The following is a 15,052-nucleotide window of genomic DNA, read 5'->3' on the forward strand; positions in this document are numbered from 1 at the left end:
CTGAACGCTGTGAGTGTGTGTTAGAAATCAGGAATGTTGAGAGAACATTGTGCTTGGTACGTTTTAGTCTTCAAACCAAACTTGGGTCTTCAGCCAACAAAGCTTAGATCCCATCTGTCTAGCGCGCTTCCCATAATGTTTACACATTAGGTCAGTAGGCGTAGAGTAGGCATCTTTTGTGGCTGTTTGAACTCATTCGACCACATGAGCGTTTACACTACGAAAGCAGCTACCTCTGGAAGTGGTCAAAAGTGGACAAGCTCAAAACATTTTAGACCCCATTTACACCTGTACTTGCCGTCGTGTACATGTGATCCGATCAACCAAAACGCATCTTAATACCAGGTGTAAACGGGGCCTTAGGGACCATTCACACAAGATGCGATCTAGTGTTCACAATGGAATGGAGTAGAACTGTTTGCAACCCACTGTCTTGGGCAGAACATTCTCTACGCAAGTATGCAAACACTGATGCGAATGCTTGGCCAACACATTGCGAATGTACGCTCCCTGTGCATAAATACCACGTGTATGCTGAATGTTGAATACATACAATACATTATTGTGTTACTGTTGCTTTTATAAACCTCAGTTTTCTAGGCAGTTAAGTTAAATATCCTTCATCAAACTGAATGTTAAGTACCTGGCTACATAAGATGCAATTTGCCCAGCAAGATTCTCTTCAAATTGCACTCCTTGTGGCAATGAGAATGCAATGTGTACTCGCTTTATATTATGAATTGCATTCTGACACTGGAATTGGGCTTGCGTAGCTTGAAGTGTCCGCGTAATTGCGTAGAGCTTTGAGCCTTAAAAACATGGAACTCATGTTGCGAGACAAAAGAGCAAAGCTAAAAGACTGACGCCAATGTGTGCCGCATGGCCGACAATGAAAAAACAATAACGAGTCTTATGTGAATGGCCCTTCATCATGCAAATATTTTCAGCCAATCACTGCTCTCTGAAAGATTGTACAGAATGTTTTCGAATAATGTGTGATGAGCAGATGTCAAAACACCAGCATGGATTTCATACTCCATAATGCCCAAGTAGCAGCACATTAGCCTGCTCTACATTTGGCTCCTCATGGCTTGGTTTTCAGCATTTTTCATTTTCTCTTAAAATGCATAGTATAGACCTATATGTTGTGGTATTCATGCCTAAATGCTGGGTTCTATGGCAGAAATATTGCACAAGAAAATGCAGTCTGTGAATCCATTCTGAGAGAGTGACAAAAAGAGAGAGAGAGTGAGAGGTGCTTTCTAGCAAAGTCAGGATGCACTTTGCCTTCAAATGATTTTTATCGGTGTTTAATCCAGTAGCAAAGTGGTTTACATGTCGAATCTTTGAGTCAATATTTTGAAACATTTCAAGAACATGTCCAGGTTACATTTAACCCCAAAATCACAAGAAATATGAAATTATATTTTGCTTAAAGAAAATGAAGCCTGTTTTAGGAACCATTAAGATTTATTGAATTAAATAATTTTCATTACAATCAATCAAAGATGAAGTGCGCATTTTTTTAATAAAAAAACAACAACTCTTAGTGTTTAGAATTCTTATTACTATAATTTTTTATTTTAATTTATGATTTAAATGAATAAAAAAACAAAACATAGAGTTTCTACTGTTATGCAGTAATAAAACATTTTATTACAAAAAAACATTAGGGGAAAAACTATACTTTTTTTAGTTTGACTTTGTTCAAATGTCTTAATACAAAAATATTAGTATTAATAGTCCTGAAAAATAGGTGTAATTTAATTTATCCAGAATAGATCTTCATTTTTGTTCCCCCTTTTTATTTTGGGATGAAATGTGACCTGGACATGTTTTTTGTGAGATTGATCTTTGTTCTTATCTCTCTCTCTCTCTCTCTCTCTAGCATACTGTCGTATGCTCTCTTATTTTGCGCACACACAGTGTAGAAAGGAAATGATTGCTGTGGAAAGCTGTGGTAGACAGTCATGCAGATGTCTTGAGGAGATCCCGAGATTTGGAGGTACACTTCTTCAGGCACAGGAAAAACTCTGTAAAACCCAAAGAAGGTTGCTTGTAATCCAAGACAGTACAGAATAGATTAAATAAGAGATTGGATGATTTTAAAGGTCTACTGTAATCCATATCATCTTTCATTTCAGAGAGAAGGAACACAGGAGTTGTTTTTCAGTTTGTCTCCTTTCCAGATGTGTAGAGGTGAACACACACTGATGGACTGGTGCAGCAGTTCCATACATCACAACGTGTGTGTGTGTGTGTGTGTGTGTGTGTGAGAGGGCAGGCAGCAGGGGACTATCCCATCCCAAAGGCCTTGAATTGCTGTCAATCACCCTTATAAGGGTAAGTGCATGTGCAAGCATGTGCTTGTGTTACTGTTTGTGTCCAGATTCAGATATTGTGTAATTGTGCTATGACACATAAACACACTGTACCTGCACTCTGTGCGTATGAATGTGTGTGTGTGTGTGTGTGTGTGTGTGTGGGTAGGGGGAAGATCCTAGCGGCTGCTATTCTTGATGGCTTCCTTGGCAGCTACAATCAGCGGACTCAAACTGGAGAGGGGTTTGGCAAGCTTCAGGAATGAGTGCTGTAAAGAGAAAGAATACATTTAGAAAACTTCACTTTTTATATCCATTTTGGTCTATATGTATTCCTTTAAAACCTTGGCATTACAGTAGTCAACATTTGAAGTGGATCAAAAAAAGTTCAAAGTTGTCAAGACAAAAACGGGTATTGTTCAAAATGCATGTATAACACTGATGAAAGGTTTTGATCCACTTCAAATGTTGACTACTGTAGTTACATTTCTAAGAGAGTATTGTAGATGTATTAAGTACATTTGCAAGTGTCTACTGCCAAAGCAGCAGCATGCTCTTCTGAGGTTTTAGCTTTAGCCCAAGACTCTGAAAATGGTTGAAAACCAAATTCCAATGCAATGACAAATTGCTAACTCCCATGACTACACCAAAATGAGCTAATCATTGAGGAAGTTCAAAACCCGCACACACTGGAGCCTCAATGGGGCCAGAGTGGCATCCATACACTTCACGGAGCCAAGGCCAGTCCGAACGGAAGAACCAAAAATGGATAAGCTTTGCCCCCAAAGCAAACCTAAGGAACTGCCTGTCTCTGGATGATCTAAATATGAAAATATGCAACCTTCAGATTGATCGTAGCAAACAAATCTTGGGTTCAAACTTGAGACATCCCAATTGTTAGCTAGCAGCGCCAAGTCAGTAGCTCACCTGAGCTCTTTAACCGCCTCATCGCTAAACCAGAACCCTCATCCATCTCCTTCAAAATGTAAGCTTGATAAGCCACCATAGCATGCAAAGCCGCACACACCTGACTGGATGCCATATAGGATTTTCTGATCAGAGCAGATGTGACTCTACACGGCTTTTCTAGCAGCAAAGGCTCCTGGCATCCGAGTGGGAGCTGAGGTTTGCCAGAGATCAGTCACTTCTCTTCAACCACCAGCATCTCTACATACCACTGTTTCGTCAGTCTAAACAAGCTACATTTGAACCATTTCCAAAACACTGCAAACACTCATCCAGCTTAGATTGAGCCTGAGCTGGGCTGATTCCTCCCAATCCAGCTATTATCTATTGCATCTTTTAAGGATGTCTGAGAGTTGCATTAAAAAAAAGACCACATCTGTATATGTATATTTGTTATTGTATACTTATTATAAGTGTTACCAAATTATTCATTTAATAATGACTTTTCATTTAATAGTGCATTTGTTGGAATCAGTGGAAAGCAACACTAAACAACCACTGCTAACAGTCAAACCTGCTAAAATTCACCAGTCTTATATAAGGACTTTGGCTGATGATGTTGGTGTTTTCTGCTTGTCAGTTGAAATTTTAGTGTAAACAATGGGGTTATAGCAACAACTATTTCTATATACCTATTAAGGTGCTAATATAGAGCAGTATGAGGTAATGTATAATGTACATAATGTGTACTAATGTAGTTAAAAAAAACTATATTACTTAATACAGATGTCTGAAGCATAGTTTGTTACCTGCAGCAATTCTTTTGCTGACCCTCTCCGGTCTACATCCATTTCCAGACAGCGGTTCAGGAAGTCTCGAAACACTGAGGATAGCCGTTCAGGATTTTGTAGCTCTGGAGTTCCGTTGGTTGCAATTAAATACAGGGCCTACCACAAGGGAAAAACTTTAATGTAGTGGAACAATTCTAGAAAAGTCTGCATATCCAATCCAAGTTACAATACAGCAAAAGAGGAAATGTTCAGACATTAATGTTATTTCTCCCAATTTTCTATTATGCTTTTTCGAATATTTCCATCCATGCCGTGTGTAATATAGTTTGTGAATGTAAAAGGTCTGCAAAGTTTTAAAGATCAAAGTGCATGACAAATAAAGTTATTGTCTCCTAAAAGTAAGAATCAATTCTGAACTGCTGAAACGAGTTGTCAGTAATTCCAGTCTCACTTCCTTAACATCTACGTAGGATTGTAATAAATATACTGTACATAATGCCAGCCTATGGCCTTTATTGGCTGCCCGTGAACAACGTCTACTTATTACTTTGACTCACCTTCAAACACTAGTTGTAGCTAAGAAGCAACATATTGTAGTAACATGTTATGTTGTGGACATGTTGAGAAGATGCTGTTTTCTGTGGTGTAAATCCACTTTGCATGCACTTTCAAAGGATGAGGACTCACACTGGATATTGATACGGTGAAACAGACACCATTGTTTCTGTTCTCATCACTGTGTATACAAGTGCTGAGGAAGCTAAAATTCAGATATGGTAATGGACGTTTAGTTTCTGACAAGTACTCAGACCAATCAGAGCAGAGGAAGCTCTGAGAAAAGAGAGGTTTAGAGAGACTGAATCTTTGATTGAAGCGTTTCAGACACGGTGAGAAAAGAGGTGATGCTGCAATGTATATTATGAGAAAATGTGAGTGTTTTTTGACATTGGATGCATGTAAACCTATTGTAGGAGACCTTTAAAACAAAATTAAATGATGCATTAATTTAAATGTTTTACTCATTTTTGTTACCCGCTCAGATGCTTTACACTTAGACCAACCTCAACACAGTTAACTACTGTACTTCAGATTGCTTTAGGAAATTCCTGCGTTTAGGATTAGTTGCCATTTTTTTAAAAGAACATTTATAATGTATCTTTCATAAAGCTCTGTAAGGTCTTACCCTGAGTGGGTTCTCATTCAGGTATGGCGGTTCTCCCTCCACCATTTCAATAGCCATGATGCCCAGGGACCAGATGTCCACTTTAGGGCCATAGGCCTTCCGGGTTACGACCTCTGGGGCCATCCAGTAGGGTGTACCCACCATAGTGCTACGCTTGTTCTGCTCAGGTGTGATCTGAGCACAAAACCCGAAATCCGCTTTAGAAAGAAAGAGAGAGGGGGTTAAAATGTTGGTCTTGATGCATAACAGGAAATTACAATAACATTTCTGAAGAATTTGTGTGTTCACACTAGGAATGTTTGGTTAGATTAAACCGAAACCCTAGTGCGATTGCTCTGTTAGTGCGGTTCATTTGAATAAGTATGAACATTGCCATCCGAACCCTGGTGTGCACCAAACAAGTGGACCAAGACCGCTGAAAGATAGGTATTGGTTCGCTTCCAAATGAACTCTGGTGTGGTTTGAATGAAATATGAACGCAACACGAATTATAAAAAGGACAGAATGCTTAAGCATTCCTGTTATTTCTCGTCAGTCGAGATGTTGTCCATTACCGTTCAGAACCACGTCTCCTCACAGCAGATCTTCATATTAGTGTGTGACGGAGGGATTCCTGATGCTGTTTTGACTCCATTACACATAATCTCTTCACGAGTTCTCAGCTGGTCAAAATACCATCATATGTAGGCTATGCACATACAACGAGCGCATTTAGCACATATCGCTATGCCTTTAGGTTCGGTGTTAAAACGCCAATGTGAATGCTAAGCAAACCAGGACTAAATGTTTCGGGTTTTTTTGGTCCGGACTGCACCATAAGTGTGAACACACCTAAAACCTTTTTTTTTGTGCGTAACTTACTGAGTTTCACAGAACCATCCATGCCCAGCAGAATGTTGTCACTCTTGATATCTCTATGAATCACCTGATTAGAATGGAGGAAGTCCAGAGCCTGTAGACACTGTAAAGATAAATACAGAGTAAGATCAGATCTTCATAGTAATTCAGAGACTGTAGGCGGTAAATAAGCAGTGTAATTTGAGTGTATTGAGTGTTACCTCTCTGCACACTGCAGCAATCTGTCCCTCATCCATGCAGGTCTCGGTTACCACATCAGTTAGAGAACCACCTGCCAAATACTCCATCACCACCCACAACTCATCTCCTACAAGATAACTGAGACAGAAAGATGAAAACTATTTATATTACAGGCACCAACCTGACCACTGAATGAGAAGTAAAATGATAGTAACACGGTACCTGCATTTAAGGTTTAGTACATCTTTATAGGTAGTTTTCAGTATTTCAGGTTGGACAAAAAGTTACACGTTTTTAATGGCATTTACAATTATTCATATAGCAGATGCTTTTATCCAAAAATACAAAAATGTGAATACTACAAGCAGAAACATTAAATCCAAGGGAGAAAACTATTCATATCATATTATGGCTATCGATAGAATTAAATAACCAATATGAATCAAGTTTTTGCCATTGTCATGGTTAATTTCATATTTTGCCTCTAAATACATATTTTTGTCATTTGTAGTCCATTTTGTTATATTCGTTCATTTTCTCTTTTCAGGAAATAAAAGAAAACAATCTGTAAATAATATGTAAAAAATTCACATAAATAATAGCAAATTGCTAATAATTTCATAGTAATAAAACCAACTATTTTACCCAAATTGTCACAATGTATTTGAGAATGCTTCCATAAACAATTTACACAGACAGGTTCTGTTAATGAATAAAGGCAAAGTCTTTAAAATAGTTTTTGTAAATAATTGCATTAATTGAACTCCGTTAAATGTTAACACATTAATCAGTTAATATATACTGCTGTTGAAGGTTGTACCTGTCCAGGTAGTTGACTATATTGGGGTTTTTGTTTTCCCTCATCACGAGAATCTCGTTAATAATGAGCTCTTTCTTTGGCTGCTGTTGTAGATTCATCTGTTTAATGGCCACCTGAACAAAGTAAAAGGGAGAGAGGTCAGCAAAGAGCAGAAGGCAATGTGGAGGCTTTCTTCAGATCGAAACGTAATCTGGTTTACCTCTTGTCCTGTGGCAATGTCAATAGCTGTGTATACTGTCCCAGATGCCCTTAAAACACACAGTGGAGAAGCAGGTTAAAACTTTTCTATACTGTAGTGACTTAGCATGGACTCATCCATTATTCAGTGCCCAATAGAGGGCAGCTCTGGATTTCTTAATGCCCTTAGAGATCACCTCTCAAGAAATATGTACATGTATATGAGTTGGTAGTTGACATGTCCTGCTGTGTGATATGCTAAACAACATTTTTCTAATTTAGCTATAATGACCTCACATGGCTTGGAAGACTACATTTGTGTTTTTACAAATGCATGTCACACTCACAACACAGGACAATTTAAAATGAACTATTAAAGGCAATAAATACAGAAAAATAGTTGATGATGGTTGAGCAGTCTTGACCTAAATTTGACATATTATTAATTATATGTAAATCATATCCATAAAAACTTTAATTAAACAGTTAAATAAAATGAATAATGTAATGTAATGTATATTGAAGACTTATTTTGATTATCAACTCATTGGCAGTGAAATAAAACATAAGGTAGTGGTAATATAATTGTGAGTGATGGTATTAGCAGTTGCTGTGTGGAGATTAAAACAAATCCAACACAAATATACAGGGATATAAAATATCTAACCTTTGACCTCTACAGCCACAATCATAGTACTATACTGGGGTATTTACACAAGGCTGAAAAAAATGTGCTGCATGAAGATTACCATAATCTTACCAGTGTCATCAGAGTGTAATTCCCCACTATCTAATACACACAAATAAGAGTAATACATACATGTGTAAGCTTGAAGAAGCTGCTGCTCTACTTGATATATGAGGCTGTTTATCTCCTTTGTCAATCCATGAACACACATCTTTTCTCTCTTTCTAGGGCACCAGGCCACAGATTATTATCAGGGTGTATAAATAATAGAGCAAGGGTGCAACTGGATCAGGTGCATTCAGGGTAAAGCCACATTGAAACACCCTTGGACTGATCCTGGAACAGTATTTGCTGCTCACAATACAGGGACTGCCAGCAACTGACCAGAATATGTACAGGTCTGACATCATTTGTGCACGAGCACAAGGTTAAAATAGAAATATTAACCAATTTATGTGTTTAATTGAATGAATGTACTATGCAATAACTTAATAAAATAATGTATAACAAAAAAAAAAAAAGTTAAAAAAGAGAAAATAAATGTTTAAAAAACATTTAAAGAACTGCCCACTCAAATTAACTCACCCTCATGCAAAGATGAATGATTTTAGAACATCTGGAAAACAGTATAAGAGTCATATGGGCTACTTTTTTGGTAATTTTATGGCACTTTTTTGAAAACATTTGAAAACAGCCTTGCTTTGAGAGGAGGTCAGCTGATAACCTCAAAACACACTCCCTCTCTTTGGCGTGTAGTCATGTCTGAATTAAATTTTCATTTGCTCACTTTATTCTTGACTTCTTAAACCTGATATCCAACCCCTCCTATCCTTTCTTCTCTGTTGAACCAGTCTTGATCTCATATCCATGTCTTTGAAATATGAAATGAGAGGTGTGGTGTGTGACTTTGGGTGGGTATGTGTACATAGATGATGACTGTGTATAAACATACCCTTGGCCTATTTTCTCAAAACGTGTATATTTCTTCTTGGGATCGCCAACACTAACAATGCTTCCTGGAAGAAAGAGGAGAACCTTGTAAGACCATTATGCACACAGAAGCAAATGCATACAAACAAAGCTTTTGGACAGGAAACTGCTGAAGAGAGATGCATGATGAGTTTGGTTAACAATATAAATAATTGTTAATGATGGTCAGTGACATAGACGTAGATCTGTTTTGAGTGTGTCTGTTGGGAGTACTGTTGGCAGAGTAAGAACAGTAATCTCTGTCTGTTATAAAAACTATAATCTCTGTTTTAGTGCTTAGTGCTGTCAGTAATCTGGATCACATGTGTAGAGTCAAATGGGAAAAAGACAATGATTCACAGGAGTGCACATAAAAGAGACCAGATCTGCATTCCTAATCAAAAATTCTAAAGAAATGTGCATAAGATACGTATCGGAATTTTTACCGAATTTGGAACCGACTCCAAAGGATCCTAATGGTATCGAATAAGATTTATCTAAAAATCAAAAATGATCATCTTGGGAATACAGACATTCCTATTAGGATCCAGTAAGGTTTCAAATTATACATGAAATTCCTAAAGAATCTTGTACACATTCCTTTAGGATTCTCAATAGGGTGTTATTCAAAAATGTCTTATTTGCCATTGGAGAAGAACCTTTAACGCAACTTGACAATGTATTAAGTATAGTGGCTGAAACAATATTACAACACAGTTCTGTCATTCATGAATTATGTCTCCATTCCATATCATACCTCATCAATGAACTGACAATGAAGTATCAGTTCATAGAAATATTATTATTAATACTTTTTGGATTTCTGAGTAGATGTATAACTTTTTAAAGGCTAAAGTTACAGTTACACTTTATTTCCATGGTCCACTTTAGAGATTCAACTAACTATGAGTAACTTTGCAACTACATGTCAACTAACACTCATTCAAGTATAAGTAGACTATAGTAGACTGTTAGGGTTAGGCGTTAGGGTTCGGGTTAGTAGAATAAGTTGACATGTAGTTGTAAAGTTACTTAAAGCTAGTAAAATGCCTAAAGTGGACCACTGAAATAAACCAAATATTGCAATAGTGTCTTATTACAGTAAAAAATAAATCATATTCTACCACCACATGCACAGCTAAAATCAACACTCTTGACCACATACTGAGTTTTTCCAGTATTTCCTCATCTGTCATCTTGGATTTCTTCCTTTGTCGGTCAGTGTGACGGTACAGCGTACTAGACGTGTTCTCCGGCTGGACTTGTGACTCTGGAGGGGTCGTGACCTCTTTGACAGAAGCAGGAGGTGCAACTGGCTCAATAACAGAGCGTGTGAAGATCTACAAAAAATACAGTGATAGAGTAAATGCATAGAAATACATAGGAGAGAGAAACAGACAGGGATGAAAGCAGATATAATACATTTCTTAATTGTTTCTCACAGACACAAAGATTAAATAGAGATCAAATAGAGACTTTAAGGGTGTGTTCACACTTGTAGTTAGTTTCTCTTGGTTCTTTTGGCCCAGACCAAAAAAAAAAAAAAAGAATTATACAATTAGTTCTGGTTTGCTGAGTGTTCACACTGTTATTTTTAAAGTCACCTAAAACGGAATTTGCGACCGAATTTACTTCAGTATTGTGACGTATTTTCCAAGCGAAGCATAATATTGAATGAGAAAAACAGAGGCCGTGGCCAATGGGAATTGACTGGATCTAGAAAAGTGTGCGTTCCATTCAGCTCGCAGTAGAAAGACTGGAGGGGATGTTCTACCCAAGCCGTCAAACTGATGTCATCAGAGAAGGAAGGCCATTCAAGAGGGGAAGTACATTTTCAGAATTTGATCAAAGATTACAAAGACAAAAAAATAATAATAATTGTGAATCAACTTGCATGAATTGTTCACCAAAAGACTAATTATATGCACAAACCAAAAAAATATAGACGTATGACGTATATTTTGCGACGGAACTTACCGAACATGCAAAACATTGCTGTGTGCTAAATGCACTCATTGTAATTGTGTACATACAGGGGTATTTTTACCAGCTGAAAACTCGTGATGAGCTCATAAAATGTGTTAAGGATTCAAAATGGCACCAGGAATTCCTCCGTTACACACACAAGTGAAGATCAGCTGCAAGGAGACGCTGTTCTGACGGTTACACTGAACTGTAAAGGGCAAAGTAGCTCCTATAATGAGAAGAACCAGGTATCCTTGAGCATTCTGTCCTTTTAAGATCTTGTCTCACATCCTGTTTTTGGTTCGTTTAGATGTCTTTAGTGCAGTTTAAATATGAATGTAACACAGACCATCGTTCGTTTAGAAGCGGACCAGGACCCCATGAAAATGTGGCTCTCGGTCCGTTTGTTTGGCGCACACCAGGGTTCTGATGGCAGTGTTCACACTTATTCAAATGAACTGCACTAACAGAGCAATACCACCAGAGTTCGTCTTAATTGAACCGAACCTGGCCAAATGTGAACATAGCCTAAGTCTCCCGCTTCTCAGATTTTTCTCCTGAGAAAGCACCTTAGAAGTATGACATCTCACTCTAGAATGTTTTTGTTCATAATGTATTATATATCTAATCTACAAAATAAACATGCTGTACTAACAGATTTGGTGTGCTCAGGCCGTGGAGCGATGATGGGTGGAACCTCATCCTCATCCTCCTCTTCTTCTTCTTCCTCTTCATCCTCCTCTTCCTCGTCTTCTTCTTCAGACACCGGAGGTGCAATAGGAGGTTCAGAAGTTGTCTTAGCCCCTTGCTGCGCTCCCACACAGACACACACATGAGCAGAGTGCAAACAGTGTTGAGCACTTGATCCACAATCAATAAATATCACAAATTCATCCATGTACTGCTCATATGTAGCCTTCATAACTAGCACATTTAAACAGGACCGCAATGTTCTACATATATAATTCAAGCTGTCATGGTTAGGCCTGTAATGCTTTGTTTAAGTCATTTCAACCTCTAGAGGGCGACATCATAAACACAGTAGACCTGAGTAAACTGAGGCTATTCCAGTTCATGGCTATGTCTGGAATGGGATACTAGTTTATACTAGTAAATACTGTGCAGTTTACGGTATATGTCAATTTTAAAAATAGAAAATTAAATATTAAAGATTACTACGCACTAACGGTTTCAAACAATAGTATTCTACATTGTTGCAACATTTCAATTTGTCCAGGTATAGTTATATTTTTTTATACATTTTAGGTTAATTTGTTTGTCTGATCAAATAATGAGTCAAAACTGCTGCAACTACTTCTGGTTCATTCATCACACATTAAAACAAAGCAAATTGCATTGCGCATACAGTACCCAGCGCAGTGCGTTTAATTGCATTCTCCACATTTTGCAAACGTAGCAGGCCATCTGTGTTTTTAAAATGTGTATACTATGAACAGTATACATACGTTGCAGCACAAGAAAGAATGTATGCATGCTAAGTATACTAATCCTTATTCTTTTTATGTCCATTCATGTGTGTTTTAATCTTCTGACAAGACTTGGCTAAAGGACTATTATTATACTGTCATTGCTGTGCTACGTCCGATCGGTATGTGTATCTGGATTAGGGTGCTACAGTTAAAGTAGTTCATACATACCCCATAGACACTTTACAAAGTCAGCTGAGACTAAGAGCACTGAACTTATTAAAGGCATTATCATAATGAAATAGATACTCGCAGGACCAGTGAAAACCCAAAGATTTACTATTATTTACTATCAAACGTAGCAACACCCATCTAACCCATTTAGTACAAACATACATATCGACAATACAAGTGAGGTTTGGGATCAACGTCTTTAAAAGCCAGCTGCGATGTTGTGATGATTAAATTATGAAAGGATTTTTAAAAGAAGCTTTGGCTTGAGAAAATAACTACACTCTTAAAAATAAAGGTTCCCAAAGGGGGTCTTCGTAGCAATAGAAGAACCATTTTGGGTTCCCTAAAGAACTTTTCAGTGAACAGTTCTTAAAAGAACCCTTTTTTCTTAGCGGGAAGAACATTTTAAAAATCTAAACAATGTTTTCCACAATGGATGTTCTTCATGGAACCATCAATGCCAATTTAGAACCTTCATTTTTAAGTGTACAATCTGAACTTTCAATTCAGAGCACTTGTTTTGTCAAAATGCATGGTAATTAAAACAGCTGAAACTGAAAACATAGCATACTCTACTTCCTAAAGAGTAAGCATTTAACAAACCCATATGCTCTACAAGGTGAATCGGAATTAAAACAGCAGCCTTATTTGTGTAAAGGTCACACTTACAGGATTAAGCATCACATGCATTTTCATATTTGTCTCTGCCAATTAGAAACTGGAATTTGGGCCATAAAAAAAAAAAAAAAGGTTTATTTCTAAACCTGAAATACAAGGAAGAGATTCCAGAAGCGTCCAGCACCTGTTGGTATGAGATGGATGGCGAAAGATAAAAGACACACATACACACACTTGCATGCATGTGACGCTGTTGTTCATGGTTAACTGCACTTTAGGGAGTATTTAATAAGGCAAGCAGCAATTGTTATATAGCTAGCAAGCACATCTAAATGGAGCACTTGAGTATAAATCAGAGAAATTAAATATCAGAGGGGAAAAAATAAGAACGATATCAAATTTACCTAAATTGACATTAAGGTCCCTAAATTTCTTTCTCTTTAAAACCCCAAGAACTTTATCCACATTGCGCAGGAACTCCTGCTTGCCAAGCAAATAGCAAGTAGCAGTCATGCCTTGATCGCAACCCTCTGGCCTAGATAGAAACACTGATGAATTTAACTTAATACATTACATAGAATTTCAATGAATACAGGAAATAAATGATTTCCTGAATACAGGAAAGACAAATTCATTCGTCAAACAATTTCATGGGGTCTTTGTTAATATGTTGGTATGGACTAGCTTTGTTGTGCATCCAACCTAAGTTTCATTCTCGTTTTAGATGAGAACTAAAACATTGTGTTAGAGATATGACTGAGATTAGCTCAGGCAAGCCTTGAGTTTCCAGTGAGATCTAGAAATTTGTTTGCAGTGTGCAGCATTGCAAACTTTTTTTTTTTAATTTTTTTTTTTTATATCTCACTGCAGTGAGTAAAGTACAGACTACAAAAACTAGCTTGTGGAAAACCACAAATTTGGGCTGTAGGGTCACGGCTAGCTTGTGTACAGTAATGTGTTTAGTTATCAAATGCCCAAATATTGTGTCTCTGACTCATGGCTGCACAGTAGAGGCATTAGCTTTGCCAAATGATGCAGCTTCCTTAGTGCCGTACAGTATAAAGTTGAAGTGTTACCTTGTCAAAAAACGCGCTGCAGGTTCTAAGGCTGACAGGTGGCCCGGAAGACAGGAGGCGGTTCTGAATGATGATAAGGTTGAGAACGGGAGGATATTTTACTTGACACAAAAAAACCTCACAAAGTATTCAAACACTACAAATGGGTTCCAGGCAACAGAGAATAGGAGGGAAAGTGTGACAGGAGGGAGGAAGGCAAAGGAGAAAGGTGGCTTGGAGGTGAGATTCTTGTGAAAATAATGGGCGAGGAGGAAAATACAACTAAGAAAAGGAGTGAGCATCTTCATTACTGCGGTCTAAACATGGACATTCATTTGCCACCACTTTACAGTTCATAGTCACCAAACAATCAAGCTGTCAAAGTTTTTACACAAAGATCAGATAAATTGTCCCAGCAAAACCGGATTTTCTGCCAGATAAAACGTCAGATGAAGAGCTTTTCAGTGCGAGATAGACACGCATTAATCTGGGGAGTGTTCTTTTGGACATCTTAAGGGTCCCTGACACTTAAATAATCAATGCTTTGATGAATCGTGCATCACAACACACACTTCTGTATGTAGTCTATAATTACTAAGAAAATATTCTGATGAAAAGCTGTAACCACTTACTGTATTTTCTGGAATATCAGTTGCATTTTTTTAACATCTGAAATTGACTTTATAACATCAAGCAACCAAAGTGCACACAAATTTTCACACGAACAAAACCTATCAGTTCTAGCATTGCTAACTTGACATCACAGCCTATTTCTTCGTCAAAAAAAAAAAAAAAAAAGCTAACTAAACATAAAAAAGTTACACTGCTTGCTTTAAATTTTCTGATGTCATTAGCTGGGG

General features: G+C 37.5%; 1 protein-coding gene across 3 annotated transcripts in view; it reads right to left on the reverse strand.

The window, feature by feature from the left end:
* Positions 1-1,861: 1,861 nt before the first annotated feature.
* The window catches only part of LOC311293896 (serine/threonine-protein kinase PAK 3), a 43,435-nt gene continuing 30,244 nt past the window's right edge, over positions 1,862-15,052 (reverse strand). For 2 of the 3 annotated variants that reach the window (XM_084414443.1, XM_084414444.1), the window contains 11 exons: positions 14,214-14,276; positions 11,514-11,666; positions 10,059-10,233; positions 8,877-8,940; positions 7,259-7,307; positions 7,060-7,172; positions 6,260-6,377; positions 6,063-6,162; positions 5,202-5,398; positions 4,037-4,174; positions 1,862-2,590 (listed from right to left, as the gene is read on the reverse strand). In XM_084414443.1, coding sequence (XP_084270569.1) covers positions 2,501-2,590; positions 4,037-4,174; positions 5,202-5,398; positions 6,063-6,162; positions 6,260-6,377; positions 7,060-7,172; positions 7,259-7,307; positions 8,877-8,940; positions 10,059-10,233; positions 11,514-11,666; positions 14,214-14,276 — 1,260 coding nt within the window. In that variant the 3' untranslated portion in view covers positions 1,862-2,500. The remainder of the gene's footprint in view (positions 2,591-4,036; positions 4,175-5,201; positions 5,399-6,062; positions 6,163-6,259; positions 6,378-7,059; positions 7,173-7,258; positions 7,308-8,876; positions 8,941-10,058; positions 10,234-11,513; positions 11,667-14,213; positions 14,277-15,052) is intronic. The other variant, XM_084414445.1, reaches the window with a different exon arrangement.

The sequence above is a fragment of the Rutilus rutilus genome (genome assembly GCF_951802725.1).
Source record: "Rutilus rutilus genome assembly, chromosome: 7".
Lineage (NCBI taxonomy): Eukaryota > Metazoa > Chordata > Actinopteri > Cypriniformes > Leuciscidae > Rutilus > Rutilus rutilus.